The sequence below is a fragment of the Myotis myotis genome, unplaced genomic scaffold (genome assembly GCF_014108235.1).
Source record: "Myotis myotis isolate mMyoMyo1 unplaced genomic scaffold, mMyoMyo1.p scaffold_m19_p_3, whole genome shotgun sequence".
Lineage (NCBI taxonomy): Eukaryota > Metazoa > Chordata > Mammalia > Chiroptera > Vespertilionidae > Myotis > Myotis myotis.
Genome location: NW_023416335.1, coordinates 163,867,173 through 163,886,934, shown reverse-complemented (window position 1 = coordinate 163,886,934; position 19,762 = coordinate 163,867,173). Strand labels below are relative to the sequence as shown.

The window sequence follows — 19,762 nt, the reverse complement described above, 5'->3', positions numbered from 1 at the left end:
AAGAACAGGACGGGGAGGAGGGGAGGAGTGTGTTTGGCACTGGCCTTGCTCCAGGATGGGTGGCAGGAGGGAATGTCCAGGTCAGCAGCCTAGGCTCCTGGCTATAAATAGCCCCCCCCCCCCCCCCCCAGGGTCTCAGCCTCCTGTGTGGCAGCACCTGGCACATAACTAGCGCTGGCAGCACTGGGTTAACCCTCTTATTCCCGGCCTAACCAGCGAGGCAGGCTCCTCTCAGGGCCCAGCTGCTGAGCATTCACATTCTTCCCAGTGAAAAAAAGTCACCCCAGGTCTGGCTGGCCCAGTGAGGGGCACTGGCTGAACACAGGAGGCCAAAGTGGGGCAGACGGACCGTCCCCTGCCCTCAGCAGCAGCTGCCACCTTGTTCAGAGTCACTTTTGCCTGCTGTTGTTCCCTCCACAGTTACTGAATCTAAGGCCTTCAAATCAGGCCTATTTGTCTACCCAATAAAGTGTGTTTTTTCCAGAAACGAGTTGGGAAGGTGCTTCAGCGCATTGTGGCAGTTTGTATGTTTTCATTTATTCCACAAGGAAACGGGAAAAAAGAAAGCCCTCCTTGTCCAGCTGGCTGGTCAGTGGTGAGCACTGACCTATGAACCGGGGGGTCAGGGCTCCATAGGGCAAGTGCCCGGTTGCGGGCCCAGTCGGGGGCGTGCAGGAGGCCACCCATAATGATGATTCTCTCTCATTATTGATGTTTCTATCTCTTTCTTCCTGACCTTTCCTCTCTGAAATCAATAAAAATATATTTAAAAAAAAGAAGGAAGCTCTCCTCGATATTCCCAGCTGCTCCCTGCCCCTAGCAGGGCCCGCGCCATTCTCCTGCCCCGAAGGGCACCCTCCCCTCCCCTCCCCAGAGCGCCTTTGGGACTTCATGGCGCCCGGGCGAGCAGAGAGGTCACCAGCGGAGAGGCCACACGGGGCAGAAACAGTCCTCGTGCCCACTCGCTGGCCCTGGCCGGACTCGCGGCCTCCTCGGCGGCCCAGGCCTCACGGTGCGGGTCGGTTTCCTACCTGAGCTTGGCCGCCGGGTAGAGGGCAGCTCCAGGCTCGAGGGGGCGCGAGGTTCAGCTCCGGAGGGCGGACCCGGGGAACCCCCTCGCGCCCGGAGACTTCACTGCGCCGCAGGCTGGGGATTGGCTGACTGACTGAGCCCGCGAGAAAGACCGTCTTTTCTTTCGTGACTGAGTCTCCTAAAAGTTCAGTTCCAGAGTGTGAGTGACCAAAGACCCTCTCTCATGGAGAATGACTACAAGCCCCAGAATCCAATGGGCCTCTCGGAAGGGAGGCTCGTCTGAGGATGCGTAGTTTGCGTGGCCGGGCCGGAAGCCGGAAGTTCAAGGACGGCACCCAGCCTGGGCGGCGGGCGGCGCGGCTCCCGCCTCAGAGTCCGGCACGCGGTGCGCTCTCTCTGCGTTGGGAGTCGTATTCTAGAGGGTAATTGGGTGGGTGGGTGGGCGGGCGGGCGGGAGGAAGGGTGGCTTTTCTGACCAAGAGCACCTCAGTGTCTAGGGTTGTTCCTGGGCCGCCACTCTTGTGTCGGGTGCTGCGTCAGGCTGCGCGCTCTGTGCTGGCGAGACGCGGCCAGTGGAGGCCTCGGTTGGACGGGAGGGAGCTGCAACACCCAGGTACGCCGTCTGCTGGGGAGAGCTCAGGCGCGCCAGTTCGGCGGCCTGTGCTGACCGCATCCTCCGTGCCCTTGACGTCACCGGTGTATCCTGCACCGCGGACGAGGCGATTTGCACTGCATCCAGCTCAACAAGCTCCTTGCAGGTGTAGGTCCTGCCAAACCTTGACTCCAGCGGGGCTCTTGGCCCTCCGCGCTCCGACTCTAGTAGTTCTGACCTTGGGGGGTCAGCGTTCCTGGCCCTGCTGGGGTCCTGGCTAAGAATTTGCTTTTTACTTAATGACTTCCAGTTTAGTGCACTAAATTTTTACTCGAGGTTTACCTGTGACCTAGTCATCTATTCCCATCTGACCAGCCTTCAAGGCACATAACTTTGCAGTTGTGGTTCCCAATTTTCATTCTGGCCCAGTACACCTGAAAAATGCAGCACGCTTCCGTCAGTGGCAGTGACTTGATGCAGCAGAGACTTTCAAGCAGGAAGAGGGATATAGTTAAATGAAAAAGCCCCCCCCCCCCCCCGAAATATTTGGCATGTTCTACCTGCTTTCCCTAATGATTTTGCTTCTTCAAACTGGTGTTTCCTTGGCTTCTCTCTCTGGTCTTATCCTCTGCTTTGGTGTCACTTGTTACTTCCCAGGAGCTGTCCCGATTTGCATATCCATCTGCCTGATAGACATCACCACCTGAATGTTGTGCTGAGCGTCTTAATTTTAAGGTGTCCAAAACCCAGCTCATGATCTTCTTGACTGACAGTGCGACCACCACCCTGGTGCACACACCTGTTTCTTCTTCTTTGTTAACAGTGTCCCAATGGACAGTTTCCGAACTTGGAGATATTTTCAGCTTTGCCCTAATCCATTCAGTTAATAAATCTTTTTGAACTTCTGCATCTGTCTTCTTTTCTACATCCTGTCTTAGCTCAGGTATGTGAAGAGTTTTTTAAAATTTGAAAATAGGAACAGTCTTAGGTTGGATTAGACAAGTGAAGGAAGTGAGATTCTTAGATACCAAAATCATGTCTATTAAGTCTTCTGTCACTCTTTTAGCCAAGTTGTACCATCTTGTTTCTTGGCTAGTGAATGCTTCCAGCCTTCTTCCTTCAGCTCCTCAAAGTGGTTAGCATCTGGCCAGGGTTATGGGGAATATGAGGGGAAAGAAGTAAGGGGGAGGTTGAAGGTCTGCAAGTCTCTTAATATTCTGCTCTCTGTATGTGTTTTCTTCAGTCTCACAGCTTGGGGTCCTTTCGAAGCTCAGATAACCTCATCTTGAGATTGTGCCATTTGGTTTTCTTCCTCTGACCTTATTAAGAGTCACTTGGAATTATAATTCAAGGAAGCTATGCCTCAGCTCAGCTTGGGGTTCACCTTCAAGGACTGGCTCTAAGGAAATGTTCAGCCCATAGAACTCACTCGGAGAAGCACTTACATCTCACCCTACTCCTGACTCCCTAAGCCAGCTAATCCTGAGCTTTTCTTCTTCCAAATTCTTGACTTTTAAGAAACGTATTCTCACTAATTTCAGCTAGTCTTTTAATTTCAGTTCCCTCAACAAAGAGGAGTTTAAGAACACATTCATAGTCCCAAACTGAGGAACGTTTTGTTCAGGATGAGAGATTGCCATGCTAGACTTTCTCTTGTTCTCTAGCTCAGAATATCCAGGGAATGGTTAAATTAGAAGTAATTTATCTCATCCAAATGTGAGTTAACTCCGTTTCTTTTTAGCCGTTGGGATAGGTGCTTTGTGTTGTGTTTGGAACTTAGAATTAATGCTGTGGAAGGTTGGCACTGTTTCAGGAATATTATGGCTTAAACAGATGCTTGAGGTCTAACCTGGGAACCTAACCACTGTGAGTAAGATTGTTTTTATGGGAAAATAAATTGGATATTGCCTAGAAGGTTCCCATTTGATCTCCTGAGAATAATTTACTGCTAATGTTTAATCCCTGGCTACCTCCATTAATTGCTCGTTAGTCAGAAAAACTGATGCATGCTTAATGTACCAGTTAACATTTCTGGGTGGTCCGTACCAGTCACTTCTTTCCAAAAACATGGAGGGTGAGGTGTTAGCTGTGATGTCATTCAGATTCACCTGGTTCCAGCTGTGTGTCTGTGTCTCATGTAGATTTTATTTGCCCTTTTGAAACTTAGAATTCCCAAACGTTGTCTTCCATTGTAAGACTCTGCATCCATGTAGGGGCCATTCAATAGAGTAGACAGACTAAGCAAGGTGCACAAGTTATGGAATGGCTTTAAACAGGGAAGTGGGCTGGGCACATGAGACCTATCCGGGTGTCTAAATTCAGTCTTTCTTTGTAGGGGACGACATGCCAACTGCCAAGCAACTAGCTGACATTGGCTACAAGACTTTCTCCACCTCCATGATGCTGCTTACTGTGTATGGGGGCTACCTCTGCAGTGTTCGAGCCTACCACTTTTTCCAGCGGCGCAGCTCCCGGCGCCAGGCTGCGGAAGAACAGAAGACCTCAGGAGTCCTGTAGAACTGGGAGTCCTGTAGAACTGGGGGGCTCTTTTCCTTGACCAGAGGCCTGAGGCATGCTGTGGAAAGAGCTCACCTACAATCATCCAAATCAAGAGAACCAGGGCCTTAATGGTTTTCAAGTCCTGCTGGGGATAAGTGCCCATGTTTTCTCTGGAACTGCCAGTTTAAGGAGGCTATCAAATCGTAACAGGAATTGGGGCAGGGGGAGGCACATGCACAGACATTAAATATTTTGTCATGTGTCTGTGTCTTGGTGTTTTTGTTTATTTTAATAGGCTACGGACCACAGAGGTGGGCCCTTAACTACCAGTTTTCTAGTCATAGACTGGATTTCCACGATCTTGAGCTCTTAATACCCATGAAGTGGGTATTACACAGTTTTAGGAGTATATATCAACTTTCATGACCTCAGAGAAATGACTGTCCTAGCAGCTGTATAAATCCCCCGAAAATTCAACTAAAGACCAGAGCTCTTTGGTCAATGACCATTTCTGCACCAACTACTGTGTCCAGGTAATGGGATACTCTGGCCAGCATTTAAGGAAGGCAGAGGCCCTTGTTTAACAGTCCTCTCAAAATTGCACCAAGTGAGGAGGCTCAATTCCCAAAAGGAAGGGTTGTTGGGCAGCCTATAGTAATACAGTTCATCTCCTTAAGTTCATTGGGTGTAGTGTTAGCATAAGGGTCGATTTCTCACTGTTCCACTGTACAGGAAATCAAACCTGCAGGTCTTATTATAGAGCTGTGAAGAGGATTTGAAAGAAAACTGTATTCAAGGTAAAACCCAACTATGAAGAGAGGTATTGTTACCACCATTCCATTTTGAGCTTTGAGATTTACTAGTTCATGTCCTTGGTGATCACCCCAAATATCAACCTCCATGGACACCTTTCCTTTTTCATGCTCTTGTGCATATTGCTCTGACCTTTGTCCCTCCTAAACCTTTCACCTAAAAGCCCTTTTCCATGATTAAAAAAACTGAGCTTTAGTCCTGGCCAGTGTGCTCGGTGGTTAGAGCATCAGCCTGTGCACAGAAGGGTCTTGAGTTTGATTCCCAGTCAAGGTCATGTACTTGGATTGCAAACCCTAGCCCAGTCGGGGCCCGTGCAGGAAGCAACCAGTTGATGTGTCTCTCACATCTCTCTAAAAATGTATGGAAAAATATCATTGGGTGAGCATTAACAACAACAAAAACACAGCTTAGCCCTGACCAGGTAGCTCAGTTGGTTAGAGTGTTGTCCCATACTTCCTGGTTGTGGGTTCAATCTCTGATCAGGCACATACAAGAATCAACCAATGAATGCAATGCATAAATAAGTGGAACAACAAATCAATGCTGCTTTCTCCCTTCCTCTCTAAAATCAATAAAAAAAAACCCCAAAACCACCCACCTTTCCTACATTCTCAACCCTTTTACTCCCATCCTCTCTTGGTGTATTAACCAAGGACTCTACTGCCTTTTCTGCTTTCTCACATGTACAGTTAGGGTCACCATTCTCTCAGCTGTCCCCTGTGCCACTTTCAAAATAGTACAAAATCAGTCTTGAGGCGATTTCTTACATTCTCATTTCCATTCTATTCTAGAACTTGGAGACTTCAAATTGTTTGACTCCTTTAATTTTACTCCAATCTGTCAGTCCCTTATTGGCCTAAACTTCTTTCCTGTCCAGCCTATGCCCATAGTTGGTCCCCTAAACAACTTCCCTGCAGTCCCTGCCTCCATCCTTAGCCTTCTTAATTCTACTGCTTGCTCCTTTAGTTATCTCTTCTCAGTGTATAAACTTGCTTAAGGCCCTCCACCCCCAACCAAAACAAACTATGAAGATTATTTCAAGAGAAGTCTCACATGGTAGCACTTCTGAAACTTGAAGTTCCTTCCACCTCCACCACTTCATTGAAATTCCGTCAACATCCCCTCCATTGTGCCACATCCACTGATGATTGCAGTCCTCCCCTTACTGTTTCCTGAGGCACTAAAGCTCTACTTTGGCTGCAGGAAGGGACCTCTATCTTGTTCCCTTTTACCACTTTGATTTTTCCTTTTCATTTCCTCTGCCCACTTTAAACACTAATGTATTATAAAATTTTGTTCTTGGCCTATTGCTCTTATTTTGTATTTTTCTCAGTTAATCTAGGTAATTAATGGTTCTAACATTACAGAATGTAGTTAGGTGCTCAGTGCTGGTATCTTGGCTCCACCATTATAGCTATCTGGTAATTGGCCAGTTATTAACTCTTAACTCCCCAGTTTACCTTTGTCAAATGGGGATAAAAAAATAATTCCTAAAAGATTAGTTTGAGTATTAAATAAGATAATTCATATTGAGTATTTAATATTCTGTCTGGCACATGGTAAGCACACAGTATCAGCCATTAATGCCTACTGCTGACCTCCAAGTCTGTATCTTACAGGTTGACTTGAGTTTTAGGTACATCCAATTGCTTGATATATCCACTTGAATTTCCTATACTTCTAACTTGACAGGTCCACAACTAACAGCATTCTTTCTCATCTCCAGGACTTACTTGTGGTTTCTCCCTATTTTAGTGAATGACACTATCATCCAAGTCAGAAATATGGGAGACTTATTAGACTACTAGAGGCCCAATGCATGAAATTTGTTCATGGGTAGGGTCCCTAGGCCCGGCTGGTGATCAGGGCCAATCAATGGGGTGACTGGCGGGATGATGGGAGTGGGGGGTGCTGGTACCCACCTTGGCTGGCCTGGTGCAGCCCTGCCCCCCTGCTGCTGCACCGGTCACCTCCTTCTGCAGGGTGACTGGCAGGGTAATGACCCCTCCCCCCCCATCCACCTTGGCTGGCCTGGGGGCAGCTCCTGTGTTGAGCGTCTGCCCCCTGGTGGTCAGTGTGCATCATAGCCACTGGTCATTTCACCAGCTATTTCACTGTTTGGTCAATTTGCATATTAGGCTTTTATTATATAGGATTCCCTGCACTCTAATCCAAACCAGGTACTATTAATTTTTACCATTTAGATATCCATTTAATCAATTCTACACTTATAAATTCTTGCTTATTCCTTTTTTCTAAGAGAGGAAAGGAGAAATATCAATTTGTTTTCCACTAATGCATTCCTTGGTTGATTCTTATATGTGCCCAGACCGGGGATTGAACCCACAACCTTGGCGTATTGTGATGATGCCTATACTCTCGCAGGTTTTTAGTGGTCTTGGTTCCAGTCTTGACCTCATCAGATTAATTTGCCACATTTCCATCAGAGACATCTATTGGAACAAATTTAATTATGGCATTCCCCTGCTTTAGATCGCCTCTAAAGCTCAACCATAGACAATAGGTTAAAGAATCCCTGACCTATAGGGTCAAGTCCAGACTCCTCAGTATTGCATATGAGGTCCTTAGAGCTGACCCGCCTCATCCTTTGTTCTAGTAATATCAAACTGCCTGACTCGTTGCACAGTTTCTTGTTTTCATGCCTGTTCATGCTTCTTTCTGAATAGAACATCTCTACCCACCTCCCTATCCTCTCTTTTTCTAAAAAGGTTTCTGTGACCCTTCCCCTTTCCATGCTGAGCCTAGTGTCTATAAAAGATAACACTTTTCATCCTAACTGGTTTGGCTCAGTGGGTAGAGTGTCAGCCTGCAGACTAAAGGGTCCCAGGTTTGATTCCGGTCAAGGGCATGTACCTTGGTTGCAGGCACATCCCCAGTGGGGAGTGTGCAGGAGGCAGCTAAATCGATGTTTCTCTCTCATCGATGTTTCTAATTCTCAATCCCTCTCCCTCTCTGTAAAAACTAAAATATATTTATAAAGAAAACACTTTTCATATAAAATTATCTTTTTAAAATTGATTTTAAAGAGAGAAGATAGAAAAAAACCCACATTGATTTGTTGTTTCACTTACTAGTATGTAGGGGCCCACTGAGAGCCATCTCATTAGCATACAAAAAACATAATTATCACTCTGGAGATTCCAAGGTCTTAGAAGCTCTTTGCCAAAAATCTAGGATAAAGATGAAATACCTATCTGCAGACTTTGAGTAAAGCAAGTTATTTTCTGTAATGTGAATGGGCCTCATCTAATCAGCTGAAGGCCTTAAGAGCAAAGACAGGGTTCCCAGAAAGGAATTATGCATCAAAACTGTAACACAGAAACTGCCCGAAGTTCCAACCTGTAGATCTTGGATGCAACACAACTCTTCCCTGAATTTCCAGCCTGCCACCTGCTTTACAAATTTCAGACTTGCTAGTCCTTACAATCGTATGAAGCTCGTCTTTAAAATAAATCAGTCTCATTCTTTTTTAAAAAAGTGTTTTTATTGGTTTTTAGAGAGAAAGGGAGAGGAAGAGAGAAACATCAATGATGAGAGAGAATCATGGATTGGTTGCTTCCCACATGCCCCCCACTGGAGATCGAGCCCGCAACCCTGGCTTGTACCTTAACAGGAAATCGAACGGGGACCTCCTGGTTCATGGGTTGATGCCCAACCACTGAGTCACACTGGCTGGGTGAAATCAGTCATTCTTGCTCTCTCCAGGGGTAGGGAATGTCCAGCCCAAGGGCTGTATAAGGAAGGCCCTCGAAATCATTTGGTCTGGCCCTGCCAAGGCATTAGGGGTGAGTTGAAAATGGTTCCCTGCACCTGCGTGAATCTAACCTATTGGTTCTGTTTTTCTGGAGAACTCTCATACAGTAGATAATGCCAGTGTACATCTGTCCAGTCTTGTTTCCTGGCCTAGGTTCCAGCCCGTCCCTACCTCCAATTGTCTAACAGTCATTTCCACTTAGAGCACCTACAGACATTTCAAATATAGCTTGTGAAAACCTAAATTCAAGGAGTTGTGTAGTATTTACTGAGCACGAACTAGCTGTAGTTAGTAAGAAAGAATAGACATATTTGCTGTCAAATTAAAATGAATATAATCAAGTTCTTCAGTTATTACAGTAAATATCAACTGAATTCTCCCATTAAAAGACAAAGACTAGTAACAGAATAGCTAAAAAATAAAAGTCGTGTAGTTTCTAATAAACAGCTAATAAATCACCCCCAGACAGCAAAGCCGTGATGCTGCCAAAAAGTTTAGTATTGTTGCCTAGATGGCTTTCATAGAGCACTCATTTGAGTGAAAGCAGATTCCAATTTGCCTTTTTTTGTAGGTCTACGGCTGTGGTTAAAATCTTGGAGGCCTGCCCTAGGAGAGACCGTACTGAACTAGAAGAAAAATAAATGTATGCAGATGACTGAGGTGAAGGTGGTACAGATAACCTTAATATGTATACTTACTACATATTGGCCTATGTCAACTCATAGCCCCCCCTTTCTTAAAAAAATATTTTTATTGTTTTTCAGAGAGGAAGAGAGAGCGAGAGATAGAAACAATGATGAGAGTCATCTATTGGCTGCCTCCTGAACACCCATTACTGGGGATCAGGCCTGCAACCCAGGCATGTGTCCTGACAGGGAGTCGAACTGTGATCTCCTGCTTCATAGGTCAATGCTCAACCATTGAGCCACATCAGCTGGGCTAGCACAGCTACCTCCCTACCCCCTTTTATAAAGCCATTTCCTGTACCTCTGTAAGGTCAAGTCCCAAGTTCTATTATAGCCCTCTCTATAACTGCTTTTACATGACCAATTTTACTGCTTTAAATCTTCAGGGGCTCCCATGACCTATCATCTAAAATTTAATCTTCAGCCTTAGCCAGTTTGTTTCAGTGGATAGAGAGTCGGCCTGTGGACTGAAGGGTCCTGGGTTTGATTCTGGTCAAGGGCACATGCCTGGGTTGCAAGTTTGATCCCCAGTGGGGAGTGTGCAGGAGGCAACTGTTGGATGTTTCTCATCACTAATGTTTCTTTCCCCCTCCTGTCCTCTCTGAAATCAATAAAAATATATTTAAAAAATAGGAAAAAAATAAAATTTAATCTTCAGCATGATAGTCAAGGTTCTTCACAATCCGCCCCAAACCACCTTCTTATTGTCATCTCCTGTCACTTTGATACAACTCCAACAGATTAGTTCCCTCAAACTACCATGTACTTGTTTTTACATTAAAAAAATTAAAATTATTCCAAACTTATTGAAGAGCACCAAAATTAAACCCATCTTACATCCTTCTTCCACAAAGATAAACGCTATCCACCCTTCAGTAGCTGTACATGTCTGTACCGTTGCTATGGAAGTACCCTTAATATTATTTGGGGGTTAAAAAGGTAATATTAATTGCATCAACTGAAACATATTCTTTTGCAACTTGACTTTTTCACCCAACACTGGTTTTTGATCTTTATCCATTGTGCTGGTTAATTTTGTCTTCACTGGGCTATAGATAGTGGTTAAACAGTATTCCTGGTACATCTCTGAGGGTGTTTCTGGTTGAGAATAACATTGGTATCTATAAAATGAATAAAGCAGATTGGCTTCCCCAATGTGGTTGGGCCTCATTCAATCCATTGAAAACCTGAATAGGACAAAAATTGAAGAAGAGAGAATTCTTTCTCTCCACTTGACTGCCTTCAAGCTGGGACACTGGTCTTCCCCTGCCTTCTAACTTTGATTGGAACTATATACTCAGCCTTCCTGGGACTCCAAATCCTGAGGTTTCTCAGCCTCCATATCCATGTGAGCCAGTTCTTTATACTAAATCATATATATATATATATACACACACACACACACACACATATATATATATTTAACATAGTTTATTTTTTTAAAATATTTTTATTGATTTCAGAGAGGTAGGGAGAGGGAGAGAAGCATCAATGAGAGAATCATTGATCAGCTGCCTCCTGCACGCCCCCTGACTGGGGATCTAGCCTGCAAACCAGGAATGTGTCCCTGACTGGAATCAAACCTGGGACCCTTCAGTCCGCAGGCCAATACTCTATCCACTGAACCAAACCAGCCAGGGCTATATTTTAAATATATCTGTATGTACATATATATCCTCTTGGTTCAAACTAATACATCCATATTGACAGGAAAACTTAGTCATTTTAATTGCTATACAGTTGATTCCTGAATGTGGGGATTAAGGGTGCTGATGCCCCCAGTTGAAAATCCATGTATAACTTTTTTTTAAAAAATATTTTTATTGATTTTTTTTTTACAGAGAGGAAGGGAGAGGGATAGAGAGTTAAACACATCGATGAGAGAGAAACATCAATCAGCTGCCTCCTGCACACCCCCCACCAGGGATGTGGCCGCAACCAAGGTACACGCCCTTGACCGGAATCGAACCTGGGACCCTTCAGTCCTCAGGCCGATGCTCCATCCACTGAGCCAAACAGGTCAGGGCCCACGTATAACTTTTGATTCCCTCAAACTTAACTATAGACGTCCACAGGGGACTGGTTCTGGGACACTCCCCCTGCCCCCACTTCCAGATATCAAAATCTGTGAATGCTCAAGTTTCATGTAAAATGATGTAGAACAGTGCATGCAGTTAGTTGTCTGCATCTGAGGACTGAAAATATTTTTGACCTGCGGTTGGTTGAATCCATGGATGCAAAACCTAGGGATATGGAGGGTCAATTACATATTTATTGAAAAAAATATGCATATAAATGGGCCCACACAGTTCAAACCTGTGTTGTTCAAGGGTCAATTGTAATTCCAATTGTATGAATAAATCAATTTATTCCATTCATCTAGTGAAAGATCAATGAGCCATTTCCACTCACTCCCTCCCGACCCCCCTTATAAATAGCAATGCAATGTGTATCCTTTCATGATTTCTTGGGCCCATGTGCTAGTTTCTCCAAAAGAGGAATTATTTAGCTTTACTAGTTATTGCTTTTCCAAAGTGGTATGTCAGTTTCACTCTCACCAGTAATACTTCCACACACTGTTGGTGTGGTTTCTATTAATTTTAATTTACATCACTGATTTCCAGTAGGTTGAGCACCTTTTTATTAATTTATAATCCATTAGCATATTCATCCTCTAGGAACTGCCTATTCATATTCTGTGCTTCCTGCACCCACAGCTCTTTTCTTTTTATTGGGTTGTCTTTGCTTAGATACATTCTGATACTAGTATTTAGTTAGCTATGTGTTGCAAGTTTGACTGTGATAATCTTTTTAAAAAAATTTTTTTTAATTGATTAGAGAGAGGAAAGGAGAGAAACATCAATCTATTGTCTTCCACACGTATGCCCATTGGAATCGAACCTGAAACCTGGGTACATGCCCTGACCGGGAACTGAACCTACCTTCTGGTGTATGGGATGATGCTCCAACCAAGCCACACCAGCCAGGGCTGAGATAATCTATTTTATTTGGGGGGGGTGGTGGTAATGGTATAGGAATCCCATGTTGTCTGCACCGTCATGTATATGTCTCTCCAGAGAACAGCCCATGGATAACTGATCTGAGACCAATTTTTATGCACGTTCTTACCTAGGAATGGGTGTGGGCTGAGATGTTTCCCAGACTACATAGGAAATGTATCTTTAGATTCTCAAATTCACATGAAATGTGGGCCCAGAATTTGAGAAAATTCTTCAATCTCCTGAACCACAAGTCCAAGTATTTGAACTTCTTTGCTTTCTCTTTTTGCCAACTGAGTAAATTTGTTAGTTTTCTCCCTTTCACTAAGTCTGTTGCTTTTTCAGGGTCTCAGCCTCAACTGGAGGTCTCAATTCCAGCTTTATGCATGGGGCCAGTCTCTTCTTTTATGGTCAACATTAAAACCCAAGTCCTTGAGTTATATGCCCATTATCCCTCCAATAATTGCAGCTGTTTGCCTTTTGCCCTCGCTTTCAATTCCTTTCTTTGTGGCTTTTGTGACCTTTTCTTGGAACCTTAGCTATGCATTAAAAAATCGATGTTTCTCTTTCTCTGAAAATAAATAAAAAAACTTATATTTAAAAAAACCTTATCCGCCACTCAGGCTATTTTAGTATGCATTAAGCCAGAACTATCTGTCATTTACTAGTACTCTCACATCTTTTCTAAACATAATACCTTTGCATTCCTGTTTTCCAAGCAAAACTCTACTCATTTTCAATGGCCCAGTGCCCCTATCAAGTTTTCTCCCACCTTGCCAAAAATAATTTAGGAGAGTTCTTATCGCATTTCTCTTTTTTCCCTTACAGGGTTATGAGCTCCTTGAGGTTAGAAACCAGATCTGGTTCATCTTTGTGTCCCTAGCTTCGGCCACAGTGCTTATCATAAAGTGGGCACTTAATAAATGTTTTATTGAACTGAAAATATCCCTCTGCATAGATAATGAATTTAAAGTCTGAAGAACTTAACAAAAAATTAAGTATGAATAACTTGGTTTAAAACTAGCATACTATCAGCCACTAAATTCATATAATTATTTTTAGGATTGTGATAATGTGAGAGTTCATGATACATGGTGAGCAATCTAAGTTTTTTAAAAAATTAAATTTGTGCCTGGTCAGGTGGCTCAGTTAGTTGAGCGTAGTCCCATACACCAAAAAGGTTGCAGGTTTGATTCCTGGTCAGGGCACATGCCCACGTCATGGGCTGGATCCCCAGTCGACGCATAGGGGAGAGGCGGAAGATTGATATTTCTCTTGCACGCTGATGCTTCTCTCTCTCTAAAATTAAAAAAAAAAAAAAATTATTGGGTGAGGATTTAAAAAAATTTGTCATGGTAACACTGGTTAATAATATTTTGTTTAAGTACATAATTCTACATCATTTGTACATTGCACTGTGTGCTCACTACCCTGTTTTATTTATTTAATTTTTATTTTTTAAAAATATGTTTTTTAATTGATTTCAGAGAGGAAGGGAGAGAAGGAGAGAGGGATAGACCCATCAAGGATGAGAGAATCATTGATCGGCTGCCTCCTGCACACCCCACACTGGGAATCAAGCCCACAACCCGGGCATGTGCCTTTGGCTGGAATTGAACCGGGGGCCCTTCAGTCCACAGGCCAATGCTTTATCCACTGAGCTAAACTGGCCAGGGCTGTTTGTATTTTTTTAAAATAACTCCTGATACTGTTTCCTCATTGTGGCAGATTCAATTTTTCAAAGATGAATGCAACTGTCTCTCCCATTCCACACACTCTTCTGCAATGACCATGCCATTCCATCAAGACAGTGGTTCTCAACCTTCTGGCCCTTTAAATACAGTTCCTCATGTTGTGACCCAACCATAAAATTATTTTCGTTGCTACTTCATAACTGTAATGTTGCTACTGTTATGAATTGTAATGTAAATATCTGATATGCAGGATGGTCTTAGGCGACCCTTGTGAAAGGGTCGTTCGACCGCCAAAGGGGTCACGACCCACAGGTTGAGAACCGCTGCATCAAGAGCTAGCATCTATCTCACAATCCCTTGAATCTAGGTGGTCCCTGTAATATAGTACAGTGGAAGTGATATGTGACAGTTCTGGATGACACTCTTAAATGGCTTAGCAACTTCTGCTTCCTGCCTCTTGGAGCACAATTACTTGTGCAAAGCCCAAGACATGGAGCAGTCATGGGCAGGTACCTTAATTGACAGCCCTGACTGAATTCCTAGGGATTGGCCAACACTAACTTCTAGCCAGGTTAGTAAATCATCTTAAACATCCAGCTCAGTTGTCTTCATATGACTATTCCCAGCTGCCATCACACTGGGGTCACATGAGATACCTCCAGCTGAGCTCAACCAACCAAACTATGAGAAATAATAAACTGTTCTTTTAAGCCACTGTATTTTAGGGTGGTTAGTTACATGTAGTAATAAACAACCATACTATTCACTTGTGAAATGGGGATAATCCTACCTTTACAGAAGTGTTCTTAAGTTCACTTTTTGATGTAGGTAGAATCATGTTCTAAGCAGTAAAACACTACACAGACACGTTATTTTTTTTTTTCAATAATAAAGTTAAAACCTTTTTATATTAAACAGAGGAGAGGTAATACCTTGCTTCTCTCATCAATATTCCTAGTTCTCTGGTACAGATGATGTGAGTCTGCATCTAACCAGCACTCCACCAATTTGTGTCCTTCCTCTCAGGCATGAAAACTTCCCAGGCCATCTATAAAACTAGCCTCATGACTGTCTTGCTGCCTAATAACACTTTTTTTAAAAAAAATATATTTTATTGATTTTTTACAGAGAGGAAGGGAGAGGGATAGAGAGTTAGAAACATTGATGAGAGAGAAACATCAATCAGCTGCCTCCTGCACACCCCACTGGGGATGTGCCCGCAACCAAGGTACATGCCCTTGACCAGAATTGAACCCGGGACCCTTCAGTCCGCAGGCCGACGCTCCATCCACTGAGCCAAACCAGTTAGGGCCCAATAACACTTTTATCATTTAGTATTCACACCAACTAGCACCCTTTCTCTCACCCACTTTATTTTTTTTTCTAATATATTTTTATTGATTTCAGAGAGGAAGGGAGAAGGAGAGAGAAATAGATAGATGAGAGAATCACTGATTGGCTGCCTCCTGCACACCCTCTACTGGGGATTGAGCCTGCAACCTGGCCATGTGCCCTTGACCAGGATCTAACCTGGGACTTTTCAGTCCGCAGGCTGATGCTCTATCCACTGAGCCAAACCAGTTAGGGCTCTCACCCACTTTATGCATAGTTCCTTCTCAGAACAAGACCCTGCTCCTATAATAGACCCTAATCTCCATTCACTTATCCAAGGCCAATCTAATCAGTCTATGCCTCTGGCTAAATGTTTCTTCACCCTCTATTCTTCCTCATTATGAAGTTTTGGATAGTGGTTAAGAATAGAGATACTGTGGCCCTGGCCGGTTTGGCTCAGTGGATAGAGCATCAGCCTGCAGACTAAAGGGTCCCAGGTTTGATTCCACTCAAGGGCACAGGCCAGGTTGTGGGCTTGACCCCCAGTGTGGGGCATGCAGGAGGCAGCTAATCAATGATTCAATCTCATCACTGATGTTTCTAACTCTCTCTCCCCTCTCCCTTCCTCTCTGAAATCAATAAAAATATATTAAAAAAAGAAAAGAAGCACTGTGTTTGACTTTTTACTAGCTCGCTGACCTTAGGCAAGTTAATCTTTTTTTGCTTCATTTTTTTCATAAGTAAAGTGCTTTATACAGTGCCTGGCATATAATAAAAAGCTATGTGTTGGCTATTTTTATTATACCACTTGGTTGCATCTTTACAAAACAACTGTTTAAATTTCAGAAGGTCATGTGCAGGTACCTTAGTTGACAGCCCTAACTGAATTCCTAGGGATTGGCAACACTAACTTCTAGCCAGGCTAGTAAATAATCCTTTTTTTTCCTCCCCTGGGAAACAAAGTACATTATCTTCTCTGACTTCCAAAAGCATTTCATTCATATTTTACAATTACTAGTCTATTTAACAATATGGCAAGTTGAGGAACTAGGTGTAAGACCTTAGTCTTTTAAAAATATATATATTTTAATTGATTTCAGAGAGGGAGAGGGAGAGAGACATAGAAACATCAATGATGAGAATCACTGATCAGCTGCCTCCAGCACACGCCACACTGGGGATCGAGCCTGCAACCTAGGCATGTGCCCTAACTGGCAATCGAACTATGACCTCCTGGTTCATAGGTTGACGCTCAACCACTGAGCCAAGCTGGCCAGACTAATCTTACTGACTACATATGACTAAGTTCATAAGATTTTATTTAGGACTTAATTTTCCCCTACTCCATAGTAAGTCTTTTTAAAATCCAGCCACTCAGTAAGCTAAGTTTAGTAGGGTCAATATCCCTATATTGTCAGTGAACATCAAGTGAGTCTCTGATTCTTAGAACAATAACCTAGTTCGTTCAATTTGCATCCAAATTCCCTGACAGTGAAATACTCCGTATGTCTTAATGTACAGAGAGCACCTGAAAATATTTATGTATATTTTTTAAAATATATTTTTATTGATTTCAGAGAGGAAGGGAGAGGGAGAGAGAAACATCAATGATGAGCCCTGGCTGGTTTTGTTCAATGGATAGAGCGTCAGCCTGCGGACTGAAGGATCCCAGGTTTGATTCCAGTCAAGGGCACATGCTGGGGTTGCAGGCTCGATCCCCAGTGTGGGGTGTGCAGGATGCAGCTGATCAATGATTCTCTCTCATCATTGATGTTTCTATCTCTCTCTCCCTCTCCCTTCCTCTCTGAAATCAATAAAAATATTTAAAAAAATATTAGTAAATGATGAGAATCATTGATCGGCTGCTTCCTGCACACCCCCTACTAGGGATTGAGCCCACAACCCGGGCATGTGCCCTTGACCAGAATGGAACCCGGGACCCTTCAGTTTGCAGGCCAACACTCTATCCACTGAGTCAAACCAGCGAGGGCTGAAAATATTCTGATATGAATATTCACTAAGTAGAAAACTATCCTAAGAGATTAATACTACTATTCTTAAAAAATATTTTTTATTGATTTTTAGAGAGAGAGAACAACATCTATGTGAGAGCAGAACATCAATCAGCTGCCTACCGGGGATTGAGAGCACAATGTGGGCATGTGCCCTGACCAGGAATCGAGCCAGCAACCTTTTTGGTGCATGGGATGACACCCAACCGAGCCACACCAGCCAGTGCATGAATACTACTATTGGTCATTTTGCCCAAGGCCTCAACTAGAGAAAAACCTGGGTTAGGAAGACTGTTTCTCTATGGGCTAAAAAAGAAAACATCTGCTTAGATTCACTTATCATAATCTTAAAATGTTAACTGGCAGTATCTGTATTTTTAACTAAAAGTATCTTAGCTCTTCAAACTCTTTGTTGGTTTGGTGATATACATGCTTTAATCCGCTCAGTATTTTTTCTTGTGACTACTACACGTTTATCTTTTCTTAAAACATAAAGTCCTAAAACGTAGGCATTCTCTTCCCAGCATGTACAGAAAGGAAAAATTTGGTATCCAATGGCTTCTAGAATCAGACCTGAAAAAAATCCTTAATTGGCTTATGGATTCAGGGAATTGGGGATAGAGTCACTAAAGGGTTTGAGATAGCAGAAGAGGGTTGAAGCACTTTTAATCACAGAGGAGTAAACAATAGTATAAACTGTTAACAGCTCACCCAGTGGCTGTTGTCCTCCTTCAGCCCTCTGCTCACCCTCTCCCAACCCCCACTCCCTGTATACCACTGAGTAAAGAGCAGGGTTATCAGCAGCTGTCCCTGTCACTACCAGGTGGTAGGAAGGAGATCTAGCTAGGGGTCACAGCAATCCTGGCCATCCATCCATGGTTATCTGTTTCTACACAACTTCATGTGAAATATTCCAGCTCTGAAGGAAGAACAGCGCAGAAACAACTTGGCTGCTCCATTCGGATGGCCAGAGCCTCAAGAGTCATGGGCAACAAAGGAGGTGATAGTCCAGAATCAGTATAATTCAAGATGCAGCCAAATCCGGGATTGAGGTGGGCCAGGCAAGGCTAGAGGCCCCAGTTCAGATTTGTGCTCCAACCCAGGTAATGAAACTCATGCATATGCGCACGCACACATACACACACACACACACACACACACACACACACACACACACACAGTAAATATTATTGAAAGAACCTGGAGGCTATTAAATACAAAATAGCAGAGTTTTTTAAAAAAGTGAAAATATTTGCTTCTTTGATTCTCCTCAGTGCCTGCAGATCCCTAGTCACAGGAGTGCAGGTTTGGGGAGGCCCAAGAAGAGTAGGTGGCCGGTGGCCCTACAAGTCCATGTGCTTAAGTCCCCTTACCAACCATTTCACTCTTCAGCCCAGCAGCTGCCTCCCATGTGACCATTCACCCAATTGGCACCATTGCTGGAGCTGCTGCCACGGAAGCTTTTTGTGTTGGTGGTCACATCTTCTTCCTCTGAACTGCTCTCCACATCACTGCGATCATCTTTAGACACCTAGGTGGGATGGGGCCAAAGGTAGGAAAGGTGAGGACAGAACTTTTCTGGAAACTTAAGACAAAGCCCACAGAGCCCATGTTTGGGCACTGTTCCCAATTTGGCCTACTTTCTGGTGGCACCTGAAATAGCACCTGAAACCAAAATATTATCTGGACCGTGGCTACTGTTGTGAATATCCTTTGCCTGCTTCCTGGGTTTCTCTCTCATCATTTCTGTTTTTATTCTCTATGGAATAAGTAGCTAGTTTGGTTGAGGGGTGTATCTTTCAGGACCAGCCTAAGAGAGCTGAAATCATTCCCCGAGTTCTGATTTAGGTTTGAGGGATACTCCAGACACCCTTTCTCTCCTTCCATCTCAAAAAATAGAAAAAGGCCAACATAAATAATGCATATGACTGTCATCATTGTGTCTATCTTCCAGTGGTAATGGTGATTGCAGTTATTCATATTGGTTATCCTGAGTTTTGTTCTGTCTCCAAAAATGTTCCATACTGGGCCTTTTTCAGTAGTTCTATTCTTTCTGGGCGCAATTAGCAATATCCTATGACACCATTTCTCCAATCTTCTTCCTTTTCCTGGAAGCAAGATCACTTCTCTTGTGCAACTTTGGCATTCCCAAGATCCACATAGTGAAAAATGGATTGGCAGTCAAGGGAGAAAGAGTCCCAGTCCCAATCATGCTACTATTTGTGAATCTTGACTGCTTAACCTCAGGTTTTTTGTTTTATATTTTCAAATGAAGAGTTTGGATTAGGGCAGTGTTTTCAAATCTAAATTATCTTGAATATCAAACAA

The 19,762-nt window shown here is 43.5% G+C and overlaps 2 protein-coding genes across 17 annotated transcripts in view; one reads left to right on the top strand and one right to left on the bottom strand.

Moving 5' to 3' along the window:
- Window positions 1–1,207: 1,207 nt before the first annotated feature.
- Window positions 1,208–4,385, top strand: LOC118650122 (cytochrome c oxidase assembly protein COX14). 9 transcript variants are annotated; one of them, XM_036298028.1, is made up of 3 exons: window positions 1,317–1,454; window positions 2,448–2,567; window positions 3,960–4,385. In XM_036298028.1, the coding sequence occupies exon 3, from the start codon at window positions 3,968–3,970 to the stop codon at window positions 4,139–4,141; it is 174 nt and encodes a 57-aa protein (XP_036153921.1). In that variant the 5' UTR covers window positions 1,317–1,454; window positions 2,448–2,567; window positions 3,960–3,967; the 3' UTR covers window positions 4,142–4,385. The 9 variants fall into 9 exon arrangements, 7 of the variants coding, with proteins under 7 accessions (XP_036153924.1, XP_036153918.1, XP_036153921.1 ...); XM_036298027.1 differs by lacking the exon at window positions 1,317–1,454 and adding an exon at window positions 1,509–1,645; XM_036298031.1 differs by lacking the exons at window positions 1,317–1,454; window positions 2,448–2,567 and adding an exon at window positions 1,208–1,231.
- Window positions 4,386–18,644: 14,259 nt separating this feature from the next.
- The window catches only part of CERS5 (ceramide synthase 5), a 35,482-nt gene continuing 34,364 nt past the window's right edge, over window positions 18,645–19,762 (bottom strand). For 7 of the 8 annotated variants that reach the window (XM_036298821.1, XM_036298813.1, XM_036298815.1 and 4 more), the window contains one exon: window positions 18,645–18,965. In XM_036298821.1, coding sequence (XP_036154714.1) covers window positions 18,816–18,965 — 150 coding nt within the window. In that variant the 3' untranslated portion in view covers window positions 18,645–18,815. The remainder of the gene's footprint in view (window positions 18,966–19,762) is intronic. The other variant, XM_036298814.1, reaches the window with a different exon arrangement.